Source organism: Vespula pensylvanica, chromosome 5 (genome assembly GCF_014466175.1).
Source record: "Vespula pensylvanica isolate Volc-1 chromosome 5, ASM1446617v1, whole genome shotgun sequence".
Taxonomy (NCBI): Eukaryota; Metazoa; Arthropoda; class Insecta; order Hymenoptera; family Vespidae; genus Vespula; species Vespula pensylvanica.
The window spans coordinates 7,250,271-7,276,803 of NC_057689.1; the positions used below are offsets into that span (position 1 = coordinate 7,250,271).

At 35.6% G+C, this 26,533-nt stretch overlaps 1 protein-coding gene across 7 annotated transcripts in view; it reads left to right on the forward strand.

Moving 5' to 3' along the window:
- LOC122629608 (protein eva-1) overlaps positions 1–26,533 on the forward strand; it is a 237,105-nt gene that overhangs the window by 97,598 nt on the left and 112,974 nt on the right. For 5 of the 7 annotated variants that reach the window (XR_006327308.1, XR_006327309.1, XM_043813195.1 and 2 more), the window contains exon 1: positions 4,730–5,168. The exons of 1 other annotated variant lie outside the window; for it this stretch is intronic. Coding sequence is in view for 4 of the 6 variants with exons in the window: in XM_043813195.1 (XP_043669130.1) it covers positions 5,081–5,168 (88 nt within the window). In the remaining 2 variants the exon portion in view is untranslated. Of the gene's footprint in view, positions 1–4,729; positions 5,169–26,533 lie in introns of those variants that run through there. One more of the 7 variants, XM_043813201.1, reaches the window with a different exon arrangement.

Below are 26,533 nucleotides of genomic sequence, written 5' to 3' on the forward strand. Positions count from 1 at the left end.
TCTCTCTCTCTCTCTCTTTTATTTTCTTGTTTTTTTGTTTTATTTTCTTCCACCCTTTCCTCCCTTTGCGCTTTTACCCTCGCTTCTCTACCCTTCTCCTGCCATTCCCCAACTCAACTCCTCGACAAACTCGCGGCAACGCGCGAATGTTTGCTCGCGATGATTCGAACGAGCTCGTTTGTTTTACGCGAATCGACACGTCGAACCATGTGGGGCTTGAGCTAAATCAGGACGCCGGAGGAATGACCGACTTCGAAAGGAATAACACATACCGTTGTAGTTTTATCATCGTTATTATTACCATTATTATTATCATCATCGTCATCATTATTATTCTTGTTAAGTTTCAATAAACTTTGTCTTCCTTTCTTCCCTTTCTTTTTTCCTTCTTCTTTCTTCTTTTATTTCTGTTTTCTTTTCTCTTCCATTTCTTTTTTCTTTTTTTCTCTTTCCATCGATCGATCACCGGTGAAAGATATTCGTTAAGTAGATACAAAATTCTAATTTCGTCGAAATGGTCGAGTCCGAGATTCGGTGGAACGATAACGTTTACGTTGAAATTTTCTACGAGTGCGATTAAATGTCATCCAGATTTTAAGTGCTTATTTTTATCTTCGTCCAGAGAGGTCGTTAAATCGTCCCGAAGTAGTACGACGATATCTAAGGACGGTGACCCGAATAACGCGTAAAAATAAGTATGGAACTATCGATTTCTCGTCGAGGACGAAAGAAGAGGAAGAAAAGAGAATCGACCTATCAAGAAAAGAAGAAGGAACGTTTTCGTTGGAATGAAAAGGGAGGAGGAAGGGCGTTTATGCAACCGGTACAGCTGAATGTTTGGCACGATTTGGTTGCCAGTCGTCCGGGTAATAAAGCACAGAAGCAAAACGAGTTAAGTAGAACAACGTAGGATTCTACGACACGAACACGTTGCGGAGGATGCGTTTTATGGACCTTACCCTTCCTTCTTAAACTTGCTTAGAACTCGGAACTTTAATATTCACGAGCCGAAAGTCGCTAAAATATTTTTCTTTTTTCAAACGAACGCACGAGAATGGACTGGATTATCTTTGAAAGTTGTCTTTTTTTCTTTCCTTCTTTCTTCTTTCTTTCTTTCTGCAAAGTTCGATGAATATAAAAATTATTTCAAATGAGAACTCTTAAATTTTCTTATTTAAACTTCATTAAAATCATTCACGAATGATTCTGGATATTTCAATGATTTTTCTTTTCTTTCTTCTTTTTTTCCTTTTTACTGTTTCTTTTTTGTAAGAAGAGTGTTTAGAGATATAGACGCACAAATTATCGATTTTAATCGTATAAGATAAATTTACAATTAACGAGTTCAAATCGATATTGGCGAAGAAATAGGTATAATAATATCTATCTAAAGACGAAATTGTAATTCTTCTTTGGAATCAACCTTTATATACTAAACGTTCGCATTATGTTTTTCGTACGCCGGATAAATAAAATTAAAGCTTACTATCTCCGGCGTACGAGACTTCGTATATATTTTTGGGCGATTCTCCTTCGAGACGCTTGAATTTCGTTGCACATGGCCCATCCTCTTCGTAACAGGAAAGAAACCCGTTAACCCGATGGGTCCTTCTTGCTTCGATGCCAGAGCGGATGTGCTTCCGAAGGAGCACGAGATCTCTGCAGTTTATTCGTGATCTTCTTCTTCTTCTTCTTCTTCTTCTTTTCTGAACGAGTTCTTTGTCGATTCTTTATTTCGTTCTCGATATCAACGATTTCTTTCGAGGACGATTCACAAATTCTTTTGAAAGGACATTACTCTTATGATTTATTAAATCTCGAATGAAATTTCATCAAAAGCCTATAGTCTTTGTCTTTTACAAAAGAGATAGATAGAGAGAGAATAGCAATTTGAAGGAAAATTTTATGAGCTCATTTACAAGCTGATGACTGCTTACGAAACAAGGGTTCCTTGAGCAAACGTTTTCTGGCTTGAGTTAGGTCTCAAAGAGGGATAAGCTTTGTACGATAAACTTTCGTTCATCCTACGACTGGTGCGAGGTCACGATCGCGAGGTCACTCACTTGAAAATTCGATTAAACTTCGTTGTAACGCATTTTTACTGAAATTATATATATATATATATATATATATATATATATATATATATATAAAGAGAGAAACTTTATTTGCTTCGTTAGGTTTCTTTCTCGAGCGAGCTGTTTTGGAGAATCAGATTTTTAACCAAAGTCAACGAAGAATCGGTAAAATCGTTCGAAGCGAAGATACGAAAAAGTTCTCTCAGAAATATTTAAACTCGTTGTCTATTTTTCTTTGTTTCTCTAAAAAGAAAAAGAAATATATATATATATATATATATTGGTTACGGCGAGACGTAACTTCAGGACTAAAAAGTTTCAAGACTTTTCGCGATAAGACGCGGACTAAAGACGTCGTTCTATCTAGATCTAGGTTTAACCAAGAATTCGCGACAAAATTTTAATTAGGAAGCTTGTGGCCAACATAAAACTTCGAACCGAAGTGGAGCTTAATCAGCGGTTATGCAACAATTTCGAACACGGTTTCGTTTCGTTCATCGGATGATTCGCTATAATTACGAAGAATGTTTGGTATGTTCGAATATTTTGCAATACAAACAGAGAAATGTAATATAATCGAATAAAGATTGTTTGGAATACGATAGTCCAATTAAAACCAAGATATAAAAATATTATTTTCAAAAGATTCTTTCTAAAATTTTGCTTTTCAAAACCGGACATTTCTGAATCATTGAAAATTATTATTTCATTCTGTCCGATTATTACTCGTTTGGATAATCATCGATAAGTTTCATTCAATCGAAAGAAGAACAAAAGCAAAACAGAAAAGAAGAAAGTAAATTGAAACGACGAATTAATTACATACACGAAAAAGAAAAAAAAAAAAAGAAACAAAAGGAAGAAAAAAGGAAAGATAAACGATAAATCCTTGTATAAATAATAGTATCTGTGTCGTAAAAATCTCGATCTTAGTTCGATCCCTCGCTCCAATACAGTTTTCAATTACCGTTCGTTTCATTTCCATTTCGTTTATCCTTCAAACAGATATCGATACTACTACAGTATCGAATAAAAAGTATTTCACCCTTTCGAAAAAAAGGGGGTTAAGTTTTGTACGGGGTCACGACCATCTTTTTCCCGCGCGCGCGAGTGTTTAACCTATCTTCGATGGCTAGAAGAGTAGGGGGAGAAGGGTTAGGCGAGGCTGGGAGAAGCGTTGCCGCGAGATAGGTGAGGGCTAGTGGTGGGGGGAAAGCGCGACGATTGGTCGAGAGCGTGGGGTGGGTACGGGTTGTGTGAATCGTGACGTCACGCGTCGCCTGCTTTGAAATCGGCCAGGCAGTCAGTCGCGCGGCGAACTTCGTAGCGTGCGTCTGTCGATTAGTTTGTGTCCTGTTTATATATATATATATCTCTTTCTCTCTCTCTTTCTCTCTTTCTCTCTATTACTATCTAACTATTTATCTATATATTTATTTATTCATTTCTCTACATATCTAAGTCTTTCTCTTTTTCTCTCTTTTGCTCTTTCTTTTCTTTTTTACTCCATTTCTCTGTTTCTATCTCGTTTCGTCTCGTGTTTTAGCCCGGTCCTTCGAGTTTTCCTCAAACTCGACCACATCGAACGAACGAAAATATCTTAGAAGAATCTCTCTTTGCTCGCTCTTCTTCTACCTCTCCACCACCCTCTCTTTCTCTCTCTCTCTCTCTATATATATATATACATATATATTCTCGTTGGATTACTTGATTTTTCTCGAGAACGATCTTTTATACGGATTCTCTCGATTACATATATATATATATATTTTTTTTTTTGTTTCTTTACTGGTTTTCTCGAGAAGTGCGAAAAATCGTCCGTGAAACTTCGTACGCTCTTCGCGAAAGTTTTCCACGGTAAGAGGTTGTGGAAGAGGAGGAGGAGGAGGAGGAGGAGGAGGAGGAAGAAGAAGAAAACCACGTGACCAGAGAGTCGAAGAACAACGCGAACAAATCCTTAGAAAGAGAGAGAGAAAGAGAGTAAAAAAAAGAGAGAGAGAGAGAGAGAGAGTAAAAAAAAAGAGAGATAAGAGAGAGAAAGAGAGAAACAAAGAAAGAAAGAAAGAAAGAAAGAAAGAGAGCTTCGTATTCTCCAGACGACGAGAAGAGCTCACAGCTGGCAAGAAGGATTAGAGGAAGAGTTACTGTGAGATCAAAGGAAGAAAAGAGAAGGAGAAGGATAATCTAGTGATATATGTACGATCGATAAAAAAAAAGAAACCGTCAGTAATACGTACGTACGGATCTTTGATCGATCGATCGATCGATCGATCGGTCGGTTTATCGGTAACACGAACAATGTGTTTTGTGTGTTGATTGTTATATCGTTATTTATTGGTTACGTGCGTGGTTTAAAGAGATACTGTGTGTGCGGTGTGTGTGTGTGTGTGTATGTGTGTGTGTCTGTGTATGTGGTATGACACGTTGAAGAAGCATAGCGAATACAGTGATTGGAGTGATATGATCCGAGTATTCGTCGTTTTTGTGAAGATGAATGTATTTAAAGGATTAAAAATAGGATAGAAAACAGTTTATATATATATATATACACACACATAAACGACGTACACGTACACGCATCACACACATACGCGCATACACACGTGTATATATTTATACGTAAATCTCTGACATCATCGTGTCATCTAGTAGTGTTTTTATTATTGTTGTTATAATAATAATAATAGTATATTGTTATTAACGAGAAAGAGATCCCTCTCTCTCTCTCTCTCTTTCTCTTTCTTTCATACATGTACACATATACACACACGTATATACTTCTTACAAACTTCATCCTCACGAGATCGTATATCAGAGTCTGAAGAGAGATCGAAATGGGAGTGGTACTGATGCTGCTGCTGTTGCTGGTGCGCGGATTCGTTCGAGGTTAACCGATCACTCGGTGCCTTCTCGCGCCTGGCTGCTACTCTCGAGTGGATCCTCTCGAAGGGTAATTAGTCGTTGGACGTACGAGAAGAGCTACTCCCCTTCTGCATCGTCACATGTCCTTCTTTATCGTCATGCTGACCTTCACGTTGTTGTTACTCTTCCTGCTACTTGGCCGTCCGGTCGCCCGTGCGGATAACTTGGGTAAGTTATACGTTAATATTCATTTTTATCCTATCATTTCATTTCGATTAATCATCGTAATATCTTTATAAAGAATAATGCTGTAATGGGCTGAAGAGGGTGGAGGGTAATAGGATTAAAAAGGGGAAGTTAAGAATCAGATTTCTACGTGAAAAGAATTTCAATGTAATTGTTCATTTTTCAAAAAGGATATTACCCACGTTCATTTTTTTCCCCTACTCTAATGTCATTTCATATCGTTTTCAGGTTGCGTAGAAATCATATTTTTCGAGATCGATTATTCTCGCGACTTGATACTTTTTATTCCTGTTGAATTTGTTTTTCTTTTTTTTTTTTTCGTTTCTTTTTTTTTTTATAAACGATAGCCATATGTCAAATGTTGTATCTATTAAGAATAGCGTGATATTAAAACGTTTGTGCGCTCTCTTTTCTTTTTACAAATAAGTACTTACTCGAATGAAAGGAACGAGAAAGGGTATTTAGGTGAGGGATAAAGACGAACACGTGAAAAGAAAAGAAGACAAAGGTATGCTAATGAATCTTGCGATAATTTTAATAAATCTTACTACAATTAACTAAACATCGTTATTAGTTTAAAAATCTTTTCCAATGACTCATTCGTTCTCTTTCTTAACAAAGACGTTATAGCTTATATTATATGTTAACGAAATAATCGATATTTTCAAGGACGAAGCGAAACTTATTTCCTTTCCTTTGTTTAATCATTGTTATTAGTACGTAGTAATTTTCATTTGACCGAAGAAAGAAAACAACAAAACGTGAATGTTAGATGTAGTACGAAGGACATAAGAAGTACGTACATACACACGCGTATACATACATACATAGATACGTATATACGTAAAAGGTCGTAAACAAACGTTGATGGAGAACATCGCCATTTACAACGAGTTGCTTTTCTAGAAGAAAGGAAAAAGGATGCTTTTGATCGAACAAAGGCTTCTATGATACGCTCTATGCAAGCTATCGACTTTTCAACGACTTATTATGGATGAATCTCGCTCTTTCTTTCTATGTATATGTATGTATATATGTATATATGTGTTTAGTATACGCGTGTGAACATTTTCTTCGGATCTCGCTGAAAAATCTCTGAAAGAATTTATTTTGTCTATCGCTGACGTAGAAACTTAAATTCATCTTCGTCCGTCGTGTATCAACGGCGAGTGTGAGCAGGATAGATAAGAAAAGAAAAGAAAAGAAAAGAAAAAAAAATAAAGAAAAAAAAAACGACAAAGTCAACAACACATACGAACAAACTGTGTTATGATTTCAACGACTAACGCTTTTCGATGACTTTTCTCTTTGTCGTTGAACGTAAAAATGCCGTAACGTTTTCAACGTACTTTTTCCTGTTATTGAAGAAGTACTAAATCGTCGTCGTCGTCGTCGTCGTCGTCGTCGTCGTCGTCGTCGTCAACATCTACGTCGACGTCGAGATTCTTTCTCTCGCTTAGAAGAAGACGAAACTCTTTGCGAAGCTTCTTCTTTTGGAGGCTAACGATCGGACTTATGTTAGAACGTACACAAAAGAAACGAAAGAAAGAAAAACGCGTATACATTTCGCGACAGAGAAATAGAAGAATCTACGAGAAATAGATTTTATATATATATATATATATATATATATATATATATATATATATAAAAAGAAAGGAATCAGTCGATATCAGAAAAGTGTAACATTTTCTGTAGTCGCCAGTCTTTCTTTCGATCTTTCCTTTATTATTATTTTTTTCGTTTATATATTGTTCTTTTTGTTCGTTTCTTTATTTTTCTTTTTTTTTTTTTGTCTAATTTTTGTACATAGACATAGCAGCATTCTCTGTAAAGTTTTACTCGTGTCGTTGCATTGTCACACAATCCACCACGTTTATTTTGATGTAGATATAATCGAGAGAAGAGCATTTCTTTTTCGATAAAAAGTTTCTACGTTTTTGTTCTACAAAGTAAGTTGAAATATTGAATTTAAATTTTTCTCTTGGGTCCTTTATACGTCCCATGGGATAAGTTACTTTCGAAATTTGTCAGAGACATTCTTTTTCCTTTTTCTTTTTTTTCTTTCTCTTCCTTTAATTAACTATACATTTTGGATCCAGTCTAATAGATCTTATTAGAGAATAAATATGAACTAAACTCTTTGTGTAACGTCATATATAACTTCCAAGTCACACAAACTATTTTTCCAGCACAAAAGTATCACAGTTAGTTCGTATCCCGAGAGTTAATATTTGCTATAATTCTAAGTTATATTTAGTATAGTGTATATCATAATATTAATCATAAGTTACATTATATAAATATTTTTTCCTTCTCTTCTTTTTTTTTTTTTTTTTTTTCATATCATAAAACTTTTTGCTACAGACTTTTTGCCAGAAGAAGATATAATTATTTAGAAATTGTATTTTAATGTTGTATTTTAATATTAAAATTCTTTTTTTATGCAGTATTACAATATCGTCCCTTTTTTTTGGTTCCTGATTTTTTGCATTCTTTTCCTAAGAAGATGAAGGTAAAAGAGAGACAGAGAGAGAGGGAGAGAGAAGATAATCAGAGAGAAAGAAAGAGAGAAGATAATTATAGAGAAAGGTATAGAGATAGATATATATATATATATAGATAGATAGATAGATAGATAGATAGATAGATGAATAGAGAGAGAGAGAAGATTAGGGAAAATGCGATTAGACAATGCGAGAGATCGAGATCGAGATTCGACCCCTTGAAGAGGCAGGCACCTCTTAGTGGTACGCTTCGTCTGCCTGCCAAGAGCGTACCAACCTTACGACAATTAGGATAATTATGCGCTTAATTATGTTAAACCCGCATCTCTCTCTCTCTCTCTCTCTCTCTCTCTCTCTCCCCCTCTCTTTCTCACACACACACACACACTCTTGTTCATCTTGAAACTTTACGTGAGAAGGGATGCATGTTCGAGTCAACGAGCCAGAAACATCGTTACCCGTTTCGTGATAAATTCTCTCCAGCGATATATCCAAATCGATTAAATCTTCAACGGATTTTGCATCAACAACAACGATCTTCGTTAGTTTCTCTCTCGGAATGGAAAGTAAAGATTCCCCTTTGGATAGTTTGTGTTAGCTCGTGAAACTTTCCGATGAAGGAGCAAGGACGAAAGGAGTAGTAGAGGTAAAAGTTAGTCAAACTAGTCCCATGCGAGTTTAGAAAGAGATTAAGAGAGGAAAGAAGCCTGAGTTTGGGTACCTCGCACGCTTCGTGGAGGCGACAAATAGCTGCGAAGAGAGGCACGTAATTACCGTCGTAAATCCGTCCTACTGTCGCAAAAGTAAAACGAATAGAAATAGAGAAATAGATAAAGAGAGAGAAAAAGTGGACCAAGAGTAGGTAAAATACGATAGAAAAATGGAGAGATATGTTAAGGGTCTCTCCTTATACGTAGTATATATATCTATGTGTCTGTTTGTGTGTGTGTGTGTGTGTGTGTGTGTGTGTGTGTGATCAATTTCGTAAGAGAAAGAAAGAGGAATATCTTCTCTTCCAAAGATGGCACTTTATCGATAGTACTTTAAGAGAAAGAAAGAAAGAAAGAAAGAAAGAGAGAGAGAGAGAGAATTGGAGTTGCTCGTAAATTCCTATTATAATTGGCGAGATATCTCTAAGACGTAAGAAAATTCTGATTGGTCGAGTTTGTTTGAAAAACTTGGCGCCATCTCCATAAATCGTTCGGTTGGGTTGAGCTGACGCGTTGAGCGATGGCCTCTTTTCGCGATGGGAGTCGTCGAAACGCTCGTCGTTTGAATGCAAAAACGAAGAGAAGAGAAGAGAGGAAGGAAGCAAGGAAGGAAGGAAGGAAGGAAGGAAGGAAGGATGGAGGAAGGAAGAATGGATGGATGGATGGATGGGTGGATAGATGGATAGATGGATGGATGGATGAAAAGAGAATAGAAAAAAAAGGATAGAATAGAGGCGAAAGAAATTTTTGCGAGCGGTACGCGTGTAGAGTACGAGCGGTGTCGTACGTGTTCGCTCTTTATTTGGACATCGAAGGTGAGCAGGTGGCAACGCGATAAAATGGGCTTCCGCTTCTATGATCGTGAAAAAGAGAGAGAGAGAGAGAGAGAGAGAGGAGAAGAGGAAGAGAATGGTTGTCAAAATTTCAAATGCGTATCGTTAACGAAGGTAATTCTTTTTTTTTTTTTTTTCTTTTTTTTTTTATTTTATTTTTCTCCTCTCTCTTCTCTCTTTTTATCTCTATCTCTATATCTGTCTCTTCTTCTTTAACTCGTTTCCAGTTTAAGATTCGTCAAATCTTCTTTTCGAGGTAACCATTTAGTGGATCTAACATTTTTGCTGTTCTATAAGACCTCTCGTATATACATATCTATTAGCAGTTATTTTTATGATATTTATTCGCGCCGACAGGTAGTACGTAAATATCTACACATATAAGTATACACTTGCACGTGTTTAACACTTATGTAAGCGATAATAGATGCTGCCGTTTATCTTTTACGCAACAGATCGATACAAAAATAGCTGTTTTTTCCTCCTCTTTTTTTTTTCTCTCATTCTTCTTTTTTCTTTCTTTCTTTTTCTTTTTTTTACTGTATTTCTTAAGTCGGAATCGTGAATAATAGTAAGTGGTATTATTGGTAACAGTAATAGAAGAGGAAGTAGTGCAGTAGTGTAGTAATAGTTATAGTAATAGTGTAGTGGATTGGAGTAGTAGTAGTTAAAAGAAATGCACGAAGGAAGACCTTGGCCCATGGTAACCGCAAGAGAGGAAAAGAAGCGTGCTTGCATAATTAATTTCCGTAGTAAACCGTGCCGCGCCGTCTTAAAAGTCAAGTCGAGCTATTAAAAGCTTCTTTCCTTCATTGATTCACCGTCGCCGTACCGTCTTTCCTTTCTTCTTTCTTCCTTACTTCCTTTCTTCTTTCTCTATCATTCTTTTTCTCGCTCCTCTTGTTCATTTACATTTGGCTTATTGTTTTCAACGACAGACTCACGTTCGTCGATCGTAGTTCTTCTCTATCAATGAAATATATATTCTCTCTCTCTCTCTCTCTCTCTTTTTTCTTTTTTCTTTTTGTTTTCAAACGATATCTTTTCCTTCTGTTATCTTTATTTTTGTCGGAACAAAAGGAAGATCTAATTAAAAACGACATCTTTTCTACCCTCTTCTCTATTTCTCTCTATTTCTTTCTATTTCTCTCAATCTCCCTTGTTTAACCTTTTCAAGTTAAAGGCACGAAGTGTCGTCGGTCGTTTTATTTTAATATACAACGGATATGATCTGATTCTTTTATTACTTTCTCCATTCTTTTTCCATTTTCATTTACACCTCGCTATTTTCTCGTATCTTTTTACTACGGGCTGAAAGTATAACTATCTGTACGTATCCATATGCGAAGATATAAAATTATATATACATATTATATATGTATATATATATATATATATATATATATACACATATATACGTATTTGAAATATGAATCGTACATATCGTATTTTCAAGGAGGAAGATATCGCGATTAAAAAATATCGCGTTTGCCTTTTAAAGATAAAATTTCGTGAAACCTGTATCTCACATCTCGTTTCGTCTCGTCTCTTTTCCTCTTTCGTTAGAATGTCGAACAACATGCATAATCGATTCGATTCTCTAATATGTAGGCAACCGACTAGAAGCATTCTTGGCGCGTTACAAACTCCTCCATTTTCCATCCGCAAGTCGGTTATCCATGTTTCTTCTTTCCAAGGAAAAAGGAAAGTTTTACGAACCATAGTATCACGATTTTGAGCTTTTCCATTCGTTTTCTTTCTCTCTTTCTCTTTCTGTCTCTGTCTCTCTAGTTTTCTGTTTGTCTGTCTATCTCTTTTTGGTACACATCGTCCAACCGATTCCAGATTCACCGAGTCGCATAGCTTGCCAATGGTTTAGTATTCCTCACTTCACGGAAGTGCATTTACCTATTGTTTGGATGGATCGTCTTTCTTTCGGATTTGAAAGCACGTCCAATCTGCGTATCTGTTCGCGCGTAAACTTTTCCACTCCTCTTCATTCTCCACCTCTTCCTCCTCCTTTTTCTCCTCCTACTCTTCATCCTCGACCTCATCCTCATCCTCATCCTCATTCTCTTTCTCCACCTCCTCCATTTTCTTTTCTTTCTCTCTTTTAAACTCTATTTCTGTTCTCTCGGCATCAACGTTTCAGGGCACGTGTAACGGATCACGATGATAGGAAGAACTCGTGAAATTGACGTGCCATTGACGACTGCTATAATCGTACATCCGACAGACTTCTTTTGTATTTTTTTCTCCCTCTCTCTCATTCTCTCTTCGATTTCGGCGTTTTTCTTTTCCTTCTTCTTTCTCTCTATCTTTCTTTTTGAATGGATTCTGAACCAAAATCATTTAAAATTTCGTTTCGACTTTTGAACTCGTTTCCGTCTAATTTCCTTCTTTTTCTATGCCTTTTACATATTCTTTTTTCTCTCTCTCTCTCTCTTTCTCTCTCTTTATCTTTCTATAAAGATTCATAATTACGGTAGTATTGTTTTCTTATTAAGAGAGTTTCGTTATATTTTGTTTCTTTGCCGTAATTATACGCACGTATACAGTACTACGTTCGGTTAAAAGTATATACACGCGTTTTTTTTCAAATGAGAACGAATTTTCCATAATTTATATTTTTCTTTTAAAAACCTCTGTTAATGTATAACAATAGCTTCAAGTTTCTATTAGACACTTACGCACGTTATAAAGTTTCAAACATCACTTTTATATTCTATCTTGTAATTACGATAGAACAAATTTATATAGCCTTCGTAGAAAGGATTTGTGTGTATAAAAACGTTTGTACGTATAAAAACAATTTTCTGTATTTCTCTCGAAAAGAAAAAAATAGTGCTATGCACAAGAGAAATAACAGGCAGAGAGAGAGAGAGAGGAAAGAGAGAGAGAGAGAGAGAAAGACAGAGAAAGAGAAAGAGAAAGAGAAAGAGCGATATTCGCATGTCAATATCAATCGCCTCTATTCAAATTTTCCGACTATTTCTCCGATCTTTGTCGACACGTCGACGAATAAAGAACGGCAGCGATAGAGTTAGAAAGTGAAATATTGTTTCAAGTTTGAAATACCATCGAAATATCTTATCGCCGTGAACTTTTTTATTTGATCTCAAAGCATTCCGATGTTTGTAAGGATAGTCTAGTGACCGTCACCTGTGGAATCATATCACTGTAACCCGAAAATATGTAATGTATTAACGTTTCATAATGAACCTCGAATATGAAGAGAGAGAGAGAGAGAAAGAGAGAGAGAGAGAGAGAGAGAGAGAGAGAAACAGAGTCTAGGAAGATTTTATTCGAAGTACAAACTGCTAACGTTGCACGTCTCTCCAAGGAAAATCAGATTATATGTAATGAGGATTCACTGGGTCGTATGAATTTATTGAATTAATTGCTTACAATGTCTGTTTCTCGTTCTCGAAACGTGTCTTTCGATCTTTTATTATCGGCAGTTCTATTTCGTACGTTCAAAGCTTATGCGCGATTATGTAATCGATGTGAAAATTATTTGGTCGAACGATCACACACCAGTGATACACACAAACACACACACACACATGTATAGATGGTTTAGCACACAGAAGTTCGTTCTACTGAATTTTATACCTATGTGACATCGATGGGTTATCGTTTCGTCGGATAACTTTCCGAATTGAGCGTAAATCGTCAACGCCTATCAGCTAATTATCAGCCGTTAATTTAGCGATCGTGCCGTTTGACGCGACACGTCGTAGTTCGTTGCCTCGATGAGCTTGATTTATTAATAAGCACGTAGAGAACGGATCGATCATCGTCGACGCATTTAACCCTAGAACGATTATTTCTAGCCTTTTGGTTGACCGCTTGTGTTTCTGCATCACTTGCATGATTCATTTTACTGTATACATGTTTATATCGACAGTTGTATTTTTATTAATTACCATTGATAACAGAAGCAATACTATTCCGATAAAAATTAATTGTTATTATTTCGTTCGACTTGTCCTTTTTTCTTTGGCTATTTGTTTCTCTCTCTCTCTCTCTCTCTCTCTCTCTCTCTCTCTCTTTATTTTATTTTTGTTTTGTTTATTTTTGTTTTATTCATATTTCCAATGATTTCATGAATCAAATTCAATAAATCATTCCATAACTAATTGACTATCGTGTATCGATATTTTCGAAGAATTCTTTTATCAAATTTCATTTGTATTGTATCATTTATTAGCATAGTCGTAAATGTAGAATATTAAATTATTTCTCGTAGCTCTTTAATCCCATGAAAATAGAAAAATTGATGGACTAATCATGATGTATCCGAAACATTCGTCGATAGTTAAGTTAATCTCTTCGAAATTTTCTTTTCTTTTCTTTCCTTTCACTTTCTTTTCGTTCTTTTTGTTTTTTATTCATTATTATTACCGAGCTTGGAAAAGGAGGAGGTGGGAAAAAAAGGAGAACCACAGAGAGAAAGACGTAGATGAGCGTAGATATTTCCTTATGGAAATATTCATAAAACCAAATCCGATTTTGTCGCAAAGGAAATAATAAAGGATTTTTAAGGAGACGTCGGAATGTAATAACGAGAAGATAACGTCGATGAAGAAGTACGAGGAGAAAGAGGAATGAGATAAAGTTGAAATTAGTTGGAGTATACTACGTACATACATACATACATACATATATATATATATACATATATATACACACACACATATATATGTAAACCGTCTTACCTACGACCGACGGTCGACCAGTTTGCAGGATTTACTTTGAGAACTAAACAAAGAATGAAGCGTAGCATGCGGGCAAAGGAAAGACAGAAGAATGGAAGGGTGAAAAGTAAAGAGAGAGAGAGAGAGAGAGAGAGAGATACAACTTTTCCATGATAAAATGGAAAAAAAACTATCGTGTGGGTTAGATCGCTGGCATTGCAGCAACGATGCTGAATCATTGAGACATCTGCTAGACGCGCTACGAAATTTTCCCCGCAATTCTGCGCGCCGACCAAAGAATTTTCGCAGAGAGTGAAAACTTGAGCTTTCCGTCTGCTATCGTATTATTATATCGCTATATTGTGCACCTTAATCGTCCTTTTCTCTCTCTCTCTCTTTCTCTCTCTCTCTTTTCTATTTCCTTCATTCCTTTTCTTTCTTTTTCTCTCTCTCTCTCTCTCTCTCTCTCTCTCTCTCTCTCTCTCTCTCTATTTCCTGCATTTCTTTTCCTTTTTCTTCTCTCTCTTTCTCTCTCTTTCTCTTTCTCGCTTTTTATTTCTTGTTTTCGAAAAAAAAAGAAGAAAGAAAAAAGAAAGGAAAAGAAAAAGAATTATCCTCATTCCGTTTAAAACCGAGCTAAAAGGCACATTGGGACTGAGTTTTGAAATTTACATTTTAATGCGTACCAGAGATTCAACCACGACACGAATATTAATTTTTCAGAAAGCCACCTTTAACATAATCCTCCTGTATTTGTACGCCTACGTATATAAAAGTTCGATTCGATAAGGGCTGAAAGTTTCTCATTTCGTAACGATTAAAAGCGAACTCGATTACTTCCATTTACGAAAGTCACGCTTGGTCTATTCGTCTCTTATATGTAGTCATATCAGTATATATGTATATAGAAGGTTTCTCTCAAAGCTATAGAAGGTATATATCTATGATGGTATTTCCCAAAGGATAAGTATACAGTTACTATTCTCTTCTATTTCTGGAGAACGCGTTAAATATATTAACTAAACAATGGGATGACATTCTTGAATCGAATATCGATGCTGTTATTTAATTATAAATTATATATTCTTCATTTAAAAGATAAAAAAGAAAAAAGAAGAATATGGTCAAACAAAAAAGTACAGAACAGAAAATAAAACAAAACGAAACAAAACAAAAAGATCCTTCTCACTTTATAGTTTTTATCACTCTCAGATTTCTTTTATTTCTTTTCGTCTCGAACGGGGGAGATGTAGAATAAAAAAAAAAGGGAGAGAGAAAATAAAAAAAGAAAAAGAAACGAATCATAGTGCGGAAGAGAGGAAAGAAAGAGAGAGGAACTACATTATGAGATCCACGAAGTAGGGAAAGGGGCGAAAACGAAATTAAGAAACTGCTAGCCGGGTCAGCTCGGCGGATCCACAAAGCATATTACGTTTTCTCTTGTAAAGTGAGTAAGAGTGAGCAAAATGGAGATAGAGAAGGAGGTAGAGAGGTAGAGAAAGGTAGAGAAAGAGAGATAGATAGAGAAAGAGAGAGGGAGAAGGAAGAAGAGAGAAAGGTAGAGAATGTAGTACCTACGTAACAACCAGCGGTATTCTCCGGAACACGTCGGCTAGAAACCTTCTCGACTATCTCTCTTCCTTCTCGCCCTACCTTCAACCCTCTATCTCTCTCTGTTTCTCTTTCTCTTTCTCTTTCTCTTTCTCGCTTTCTCTGTTTCTCTTTTACTTTAAGATATATTGTAATAGCCGCAGAGAGAAGCGTCCTTAAAAGTCGCTGAATTTACATCTCGGTACATTCGTGCGCCAAGTGTTTGAGACTTAAAGGGCATATTGCAGCAGGGCCAATTGTCTTCACGTTATTAATCGCGTCCGTATAGGGGAAATGATTCTTAGAACGATCTGTGAACATTCAACATAAATCGTGTAACGTGGATAGCTATGTGTGTAGATGTAGAAATACATAGATAGATAAACAGACAGACAGATAGACAACGAGAAAGAGAGAGAGAGACAGAAAGATAGAGAGACTGTAAGATTGTACTCTGAAACTTCATTGAAGCTCTTCGCGTTACAAAGTCAATCTCGTTACTGTATACTACCAGAATGGAATTACAATGTCGTTTTCTCATGAGGTTTAATCCTATTTTTGGTGTGGCGTTGGGACACAGAAGAGAGTGAGGCTGGAGGATAAGAACTTGGGAGAGAGCGGCTGAAAAGAAAAAAGAAAACAAGAGAACAGAAAGTTTTAATTGGTTCGATACATTTGGTGATCGTTCACTTTTTTTCTTGTAACCCCTATTCGAAACAAAACTTGCCAGGTTAAGTATCGGACGACGAGTAGAACACGTCCTGTAGCACGATCGCCCTTTTCTACATTTTATTCGATGGCGCGTGAAATCGAAGGACCAAAACCGAATCCAGCCAATTCAGGCACGGACTGTCCTTTGACGGACGGATGGATTCTCAGTGGTGCATTGGTAAAAAGTTCAGGATAAAGGGTAACTACCGTCTTCCTATCTATCCTTTTTTATTCCTCCCTTTCTCTCTCTCTCTCTCTCTCTCTCTCTCTATCGTTCTCGCTTTTGCTCTTTCCCTTCTTCTTTTTCCTATTTTTCCATCCTCCTGTCAGACGAATCACAGAATACGTGGGAATGACCAGACACATCGCACGTACGAACTCAGGTACCAGCACGTAAAATCCAAATGGCACGCTCACGCGCGGTTGAAAGCATTTGCATAATTAGCAGAGATTTCGTTCTTCCATCTCCCAATCCTCTTTCTCTTCATACATCCACCCACACATATACGTACACGAAGACATTGATACTGACACGGACATATACATTTTTTCGTTCTGCGATCTAACCACGTGCCACCTAATGAAGTTCCTATTACAGTTCGTGAATCTGAAAGAACACGTCGTGTGTACCCTAATAAATTATTTTTTGAAACGTTCAGCCACGAGGACGGAAGTACCCCCAAAGAATTCGTCGTCGTATCTCTTCGTAAGCTAGTTCTATCCTACTCTCTCTTTTTCTCTTTCTTTCTATCTCTTGAAAAAAAAAAAAAAAAATATCCATTCCGATTTATTCAGAATTATGGTTGGGAATAGCCATAAATCTCGACGACAAGATAAAACGACTCGTACTTTTCATTTTGTTGTAACTAGATTATTCGTAAAAAACGATTAGTTTTATAAACGCTATTGAAGATATCAAGGATCATTTTTATGAAAGTGATCATCGCGAATGTACTTATTCGTATTATATATTAAAAATACAAGCGATATTTTTTCGAAATAAAGAATTTTTGGTTTTTTACGATTCCATACAAATTTAATCGAATTAACTAACAATCGATTGATACGATCGATAACCCTCTACCGATAACTCGTATGAAACTTTCTCATCCTCTCGTAATAAGATTGATACCGAGAAGATAAGTATGAGGATTATTTAAAAAAAAAAAAAGAAAAAGAAAAAAGAAAAAGAAATGAAAGTCCCTCGATTGGTAATATCGAACGTAATACATAATTTTATGGTTCAAGGGGTTAATTCCCAAAACGCGTCATTATGATTTACGAGGTGATAGATACAAGTTTTGGCTCTAGGCCAAAACACACGGGAGAAAAGGGAGCTTAGAAGATCTTTGCAAGAGATTAGATGGCCATAAATCTTGAATTAACTAATATCAGAGAGGGCAAGGGGAAGAAATTTCTCTTCTTACGTGTGCACCACTGTAATACGTATATTTATCTATATCTGCATACATATACGTAGAGTCCAAAAGGCAGATAGAGATAGAGACAGGAAGATAGAAAGAGAAAGAGAAAGAGAAAGAAAGAAAGAAAGAGAGAGAAAAGAGATTCATGTTACCCGTTTCTCTTTGGATTTTATTCCAACCTCTTCGAGTGTTCGTCTTCTTAGTTTTGCCTCTGGCGAGGTCTTCTACCTTCTATCCATCCCCCTGTACCACCCACCCCCTTTGTTACCTACTTTCGTTTCTTCCTTTATGAATCCAGGTCGCAAAACGTGTACATCGCAAACGTTATACCATCGATATTAAAGTCCGACGGATCACCACGTGTCGTCCACAATATATACCCCCTAAGTTTGTCTTTTCCCCCAAGTCCAAGAAGAAAGTTCTTTTTCTTCTTTTCTTTCTTTTTTTTTTTTAAACTTCTCTAATGGCTTTCTAGTTTTTTCAAAAGGATTTATTTATTATTATTAGTAATAATGTAGCAGTAATGTTAATATTAGTGACGTTAATAATATAATATATTAATGTAATATATAATGTTATAAATATAATAATGTAGTATATAATAATGTGAATATATTATTAATATTATTAATGATTGTTAATATTAGTAATGTAATTAATTAATTTTACAAACTTCCTGGAAAAATCGATCGATCGGTACGTTTGTATGTTTTTTTCTTTTTCTTTTTTTTTTCCGTAGAATTATTGCGACGTAAAAGACATGTGTTGAATAATATGATAAGCTATTGTGTTTAAAGGTTCACTACTACAAGCGTATTGTTTATGTCCTTCACATATTGGAAAAATATCCTTCCTGGTAGGTAGTAAAGAAACTTTTATGAGTCATACGGAGAAACAGAAAGAAAGAAAGAGAGAGAGAGAGAGAGAGAGAGATAGTTGTCATTAGTTAGGTCGTTTGTAAAGACATAAATCGCAATATGAAGAACGTAATAACACTATTGATATTTAGAAAGAAAACAGTTCTTTATCTTATGTACTTACACATCGTTTTCAAGTATACCTATTGTTCGAAATATCGCTCGTAATATTCGAACTCTCGATATCGATCACTCTGTCATCGCAACGCAAACATAATGTTTCTACGATTACCTCGAAAGTAGAAAGAAAGGGTTTGGTTGGTTGAAACGACGATGGGGAAGGATTGGAAATCACTTTTGGCTCGTTTCTTTCACATAAATCGCCCTTTTTATCGATATCAATGCTCCGTGGTTTTCATAAAAGATTTAATGTACCGTTCATTCAACGAACTGCCAGTCTTTTCTCTTTAATAAAAATATTTAAGCGAGCGGAGAGATAATATCTTTATTAATCAACAGTACGTAATATAAAAATGTTACTTTTATTCTAAGAATAAAGGCGCACCTATAATCGCATGACGGAAAATTCTATGAGAAAAAGAGAGAACGAAAAAAGAAGAAGAAGAAGAAGAAGAAAAAGAAGAGATAAAAATAAAGAATTGTACGTAAGCATTACACATTATATGATTAGCAAGAAAGAGTAGCATAGTAACATTTAATTACCTTAATAACCTTGATGTAATCTGGTTTCGTGTTATACTTGCATACGTAACAAAACATGTTGAGATCGTCCACTCTTTCTTATTTCTTCTCATCCAGAATATACGTAATTCAACTCTCGTTTCATTTGCTAGTGTTAGATAATTCTTTTTTATTATTATTTTTTTTTGCAGTCACAATGATAAACGCGTTCATGAACATTGATACGTTCTTTTAAATATCGTGGTACATAGTTCGCATAGTTATTTCCACCATGTTCACGTTTTTCTTTTTCATTTGCTTTTTCTCTTTTCTCTATTTTTTTTTTTTTTTAAATTTTCAATATTTCTTTTATTTTCTCGTGAATTTACAAGTATAGAAAAGAAACCAGAGAAATCGAAAATAAGCCGAATGTCGAACGATTTTCGATCGATGAGCAAGTAAGTACGTCTTCTATTGCTAAGCCTTTTTAATCTTCATATTATCCTGTGTGTCTACAGATCGCGTAGTCGTCGAGTCCTTTCAGACTCTTATCCTTGAATTGCTCGAGAAATGGAAGAACATTTAATAAATCTTTCCGTGAGAGATAAGTGGCTTCTGAATGTCTTGGTTCCTTTTTCCGATACTCTCTTTTCCTTTCTACCATTCCTTTATCAATTCTCGTTTGACCTAGTACATTTTGCTTTGTACAAATTTGAGAAATATTTCGATTTTTGTCTATGCTTGTATCAAATCAATTAAACTTTGATATAAATTATATTATATTTTGTACTTAGAATCACTATCAAAGTGATCGTTTGCTACTTACAATCGGAAACGTATTAACTATTTGTTATGTATTTCACTAAAAAAGAAATCAGAAGGAGAGAGAGAGAGAGAGATAGAGAAATAGAGAAATATGGATATTTCGATAGTGTGCATTCTAGTTTGAAATTCCAATCGTTCGTATAGTACATGCATAGGTAACGTCGAAGTTTTACGAGAAAGGGTCGACATACAGTTCGATATATAGTATGTCCTTTGCTACGAGATAGTCAGTACAAATCGTTGTACAAATGGTGGTCAAGATAGATGGAAAATGTCTTCCTCTTTTCCTATTCCCTTTATAAAGATACAACGTTTATTCTAAAGTGTATGAGAGCAGAAGAGAGAAACATTCACTTTTATAAACGCAATAGGAATTCTATTTGTTCGAATAATCGTCAAGATAGATAACTGGTAACAATTCGAGAAAGATATTTCATTTATTTTGATCAAATCTTTTCTTTACGTAGAAAGAATATAGTCACATGATTTTTCATATTCAAACATAAAATACTCGAAAACACTTGTTCATTTATCATCCGACGTTAACGTACTTTTTACTATCACAGTTGGTTAATCCAGCGTGAGTACAATTCGAATAGCAGATAATGGATTAGAATGGCAAATAGAATTTTATTCTTATTGCGAATGAATGAATATATTTGATCGAATACAACGTGCGCGAGAGAAAAATGTTTTATTCATTATTTGGATAATTATTCGCTTATCGTTCCAAGTGTTTTTATCAATTATTGTCGTATGTATCTTTTGCGAAACTCATGAATATAGGTGTGTATATATAATAAAACATGATTTATCTCAGTGGATTATTATTCGAGTAAAAAATGTGAATTTATTTATACCATCTTACATAAATATTCCAGTAATGGCCGAATTTGCATTTTTTTCTTTTTTTTTTATTCCCAGAATATACTTCGGATGAAATTTCAGCTTTGATACCCTTTAAAATTTGACACACGTAGTATCTCGTAAATAATACGAATCAGAAGGAAGAGAAAAATATTTGACAGGTACGTCTCTTTCGATCAATCCCGTTACTACGTACTATAAATCAAAACAAATAAATATTCTTTTCGTAAAACTAAAATAGTAGGTCCCCTTCGAGCCATCCGTCCGTCGTATTTGTTTGCTTATTTATTTTCGAATGTCAATTTTATTTAATCCACTTGTCGGTTTCAAAGTTTCAATTCAGGCGTTTTGTGTTGAAATCGACATCGTCCGGTTCAACTTGGCAAACCGAACGTCATTTGATTAGGCAGAGTTCGAACTCGTAATCAGCGGACACACGTGGATTCGATGGAAACTACGATCGAGTAACATCGATGTCAGCATTCCGGAATAGGCGAATGAGAGTAGCAGAAAGGTGTATAGCTACAGGATAGCCGATAGAATAATAATGTAAAAGGATTCGAATGACAATCGCGCCAAACGGACCTCTGTAAATGTGAATATTGCAAAGCTTTGTCGTTCGACCGTAATTGAAACGTAAATTTTCTCCTGGTGTCCAATCGTCCCTACAGACCTAGAACAAACTCGCTACGCGTCGATAGCCTAAACGTGAGCACGAGTTTGATTGGTATAGGATCCTGGTTTCCAACGGGTCACACGTATAAAGTACGAAACGTTATTCTTCGTGAAAATAACTCTTCATTTCAAACGGTTGCTCGTAAAATGGCGAATGTAGAACGATCGTTAAAAAAAACTAAATAAATAAATAAATAAATAGAAAGAAAAAAGCAAGAAATTTTAATGGCATATTTTATCAAAACTAATTTAGTCTCATGCATATAGATACGTATACATTTTCGAAAAAGTTTTTCGATTATATATTTTAAACTAGTCGTGAAAACTATGCGAAATGGAGATTTTTTTTCTAGGATTTTTTTTTTCCTCGAAACAATATCAATAAATTTTCAATAAAATAAATTCCTTTCGGCTTGAAATACTTCATGCAAACATTTAGATCACAAAGTGTATAAGAAAAATTTTATCGAAATAATATGTAATTTAATTATACGAAATCGTTGAAACCTTTTATCCGACAATTTCATTCTAATTCTCTTGCTAATGTCACAAATAGAATCTAATCAATAATTCTGATCTAGTAATCGATTTGAGAATTATTAATCACGTATGTCGTCGAAGATATCGCGATTATTATCTATGAGAGAAAATATTTACATAAATCCACCATGAAAGATAACATGGTTTAATCCTATATAAGAGTTTCTTTTTCTTTCTGTTTTGACCATATACATACTCCCACTACGTGTACTATATATCTCTACCTCCCACGTGCGAGTTTGTTAGACGAACAAGCCTAGCTTGCAAATCGCCGGAGGCTTTTTCACGGGGAATTGCTTCCGTTTAACGTATTAATACATTCAAGCGTTTGGTTAGAGTCGCGTAGGATGGCTAGGTTTGAGAGATAGGAGGTGGGGGAAAAGCATGACGCGTTTAAAGTTACGAAAACCCCTGCGGCTCGGATCATCCTTGATGTGGTGACGACTTGACGGCAAGGTTCTCGCAATATCGTTGTCGTCGGACTCTTGGCCAAAGGCGATGAGTACAAAGTTTACGTCGTCTTGTTTCTTCTCTCGATTTTCTTTTAGACGGTTAGATCCTTTTAAAGAATTTTTCCCTTGAATTTTGTCATCTCCGACGTCACGTGAATTTTCTTTTCTTTTTTTCTTCGTCCTTGTTCTACTACTATCACTGCTATATTACCGCTACTTCTTACGGGAAAAGATTTGAAGAAAGTATTATTTTCGGGGGAGGAAGGGGAGGATAAAAAAGAGAAAGAAAAAGAAAAGGAAGAGTTATTTCTCAGAGTTAATAAATTCGATCGTGAAAGAATTCGAGACAGAGAAGAAGCGAGAGAAAAAGAAATTTTTCATTTTCTTCGAAAGCTTCTCCAGGAGATAAAGAAAAAGAGAAAGAGAGAGAGAGAGAGAAGGATAGAAGGATAGAAGGATAGAGAGAAAGAGAAAGAGAAAGAGTCATTATACGATGTAATAATTCTTCGCCTTCCGACGGCTTTTAATTAAGGCCGCCGCACTTGCGTCAAACGTCTTAATACGAGATGTCCCGAGATAAGGAGGAGCTGCCGACGCCACTGTTAGACGGTCGTTCTGTCTAGGAGTCAACGAGAGAGAGAAAGAGAGAGAGAGAGAGAGAGAGAGAGAGGATGTGAGGCAAAGGAAGAGAGAGAGAGAGAAAGATATATATCGCTCGCGGTGAGTTAGTAGGCGCGTTTACATTTCTCTCGAGCCGCTTACAACCGTGATTACCACAGACTGATGCGAGTAATTTCGCGAGAAAACTGCCCACTTACCAAAGTTTCCTGAGGCCACGTGTTATCGTCCAAAACTTATAGTCTTCTCTCTCTTTCTCTCTTTCTTTTATTCTTTTTTTTTTTCATTCCATCTTTGCTTGACTCTTTAAGTTCGATCGTGAGAAGTACGATAACATAATCTTCGATCAATCTCATCGATTTTATATCATATCACTTTTTTCCTTTTTATTTATCAATGATACATCAACGAAACGATAATAATAGTAGCGGTAGATCGTTGATCGGACACTGCATTGCTCCCTCGATTGAAACGTCAGAAAGACTAATGGTCGATTCGTCTACTCTTCTTCTTTGGCCTTCTAGAGATAACTCCATCCACTCTTTAAAGTCCGTCGTCTTCGTCGCCATTTTCGAAGTTACCACGCGGAGAGAGTTCTTGGAGAAAATCAAATTGAAGAGAACACGTAGAAGCTGCAGAGAGAGAGAGAGAGAGAGAGAGAGAGAGAGAGAGAGAGAGAGGAATAGGGAGAGAAGAAGAGGGAATAACAGCCAGATTGGGTGGCTATCTTCGTCTCTTCGTTGCTTTCGATGACCGTCTTGAAAAGTTCAAGAAGTTTTCGCGAAGAATCATCATTTTTGATCTTCGAACATTTTTGTTCTAGCTAAGGTTACATTTGAAAGAAGTATAAATTGTATTCGTATAGATATCGAGGACTTGTCTTTAAACGAACGAGAAGAAAGAAAGAAATAGATGGACAGATAAATAGATAGATGGATAGATAGATGGATAGATAGATGGTTGATGAGGTCGAGAGTTAACAAACTCGAAACCACCCACCTCGTTTCAAGCCGTCCAATCGATCCATCTACTTCCTTCTTCGAAATTACCTGCTGTTGAGAGATAACGCGTAAGAGGCTAGAAATCGTTTTGTATCTATGTACATACATACGTATGTACATGTATGTATATACCCAAAGGATACGTGCAACTCGTCATGTTAAACGAAAGCTGGCCCACGAAGCTTGATTTTGCGGATCTGTTTAGGTATCAGATAAGGAGCCTCGATCAATTACTTACTTCAGACGTCTTGAGCATTTTACTACTTACCACTTGACTCATTTTACTGAAAGATAATTAAAAGTTAGATCTTTAAAAGATATTTCTTAATAATTTTATTTATCATGAAATGTGTATGTATATATATATATATATATATATATATATATATATATATATATAGGTATATAAATGTTTTTTTTTTCTCAACTGATATAAGAGTCACAGATAATCGCGATTTCATTCGATATTATTTCTAAATATTAAAAGATATTTTAACTTAAAGAGTTCGTAATTTATACCTTGTACAAATCGAAATTTTTCGAATTTAATTTAACTGTATTATTGAACTGCATTAAATATTTAATAGTTATTTTATATCAAAGTAAACGAATCGTTTAATTTGTAAAAGATTTTCAAGTAAAATGTTATTGCAAATTCGAGAAAATCTTATCGTGATACAAATAAAAAGCCATATATTTAAAATAACGCACGATGACTTCGGTCTGTCTACTACATATCTTCAATATATTAGATTTTTAATAATCGTATTAATATTATAAACATATCATCCGCGACGTATAAAACCATCACACCAAATAAATCGTACCGCACGGCAAGAAGTTTGAGAGAATGTTGATCTAAAACTATCTTCGTAAAATTCACGAGACAATATCGTACGATACCTTGTTTCTACCGTAGCGTTCTTCGACTAAGAAACTTGAAGTATCTCGTCTAATATAAAACTTTCGAAGATTTCAACTGTTAAAAGAAGCAAACAATTTTCGTTATAAATAAAAGGAGATTTTCAATCGTTAGAGTTAGTCTAATCTAACGACGACGAAGTGAGTTAAATTTTAACAATCACATTTGTTTCTCATTAATGGAAACGCATTAATGAAAAGAGAAATCAATCTTTGTAATCGTGAGAGTACTCTTTATCGTAAAAATAAAAGATTTCGAAACGCGTGCCAGGAAGAGGTGAATTAGAAGATGGGGGAAGGATAGGGGAGGAGAATGCAGAGAATGAAGAGGAGGAGAAGAGAGGGAGAGGCTGTTGCAGTTGCCGTTGTAATAACGGTAACGACAGAGTAGTAGTATAGAATATGGTGAGATCGGATCTTTGGTACTCCGACGCCGAGAGATATGACTTATGCAATGGCCAGCAATGTAATCGCTGCTTATGGTTATGCTCTCGCTAATACCAGATAACATATTACTTATGTATAGGGAGCACGTGTATGCATTATGCATAATATCTTCCTTGGTACACTCTCGTCGTCCTGGCTTACCGTCTTACCAACGTTCTTTCTTTCGTTATTCTTCCTCCATATTCATCCTTTCTTATATCCTTTCTTACTTTATCCTTCCTTTTAAATCACGTAAACGAGTGTACGTACATACTGCGTGGGCACGTGTGCATATGCGTCTCTTTCTTTGTGTATATGCGCGCGTGTGTAGTTCGCGAGCATGTATCGCATATGCCGGCCATACGTTACGCGATTAAACGTGGCTTCGTTACTTCTTCGATCTACTTCTCGAGGTCGTTGAAGAAGAAACGGTCACTTGGATACTGCCAGAAAAAGAAATAAAAAGAAAGAAGAGGAGGAGAGGGAAAGGGATGTTTTTTTGCGAGACATCGCGCGTGCTAGCTCTAGGTCTCAGGGATAAAGCCTTGAACCGGCCAACTAGAGTGTAAGGATAATAGATAAATGTCTCTCCTCTTCGTGTTTTTCTTCTTACCTTTTTTTTCTTTTAGTCTTTCTCTCTCTCTCTCTCTCTCTCTCTCTCTCTTTCTTTCTCTCTTTTTTTGTTACAACTAATTACAGTCTCACGGATATCGGAGAAAAAGCGTTCGATCAATTAACTCTTACTTTACTTTCCCGTACTTAATGATTATTTATTATATCGAGGAGAATTTGTTATTGTACGTAATTGAACTTTTTTCTTTCCTTTTTTTTTTCATACTGAATTTGAATGATATTACCGTGGTAATAAAAAAAATAATGAGGAGTTACTATACCATAGCAGAAATTGACGATATCGAAAGAAATCAGATTAATGAGCGAAATGTATTTGATTATCTTCGTTCGATTATCTCGATAGAAATAAATTAAACTTCTCTGTGATGAATCGAAG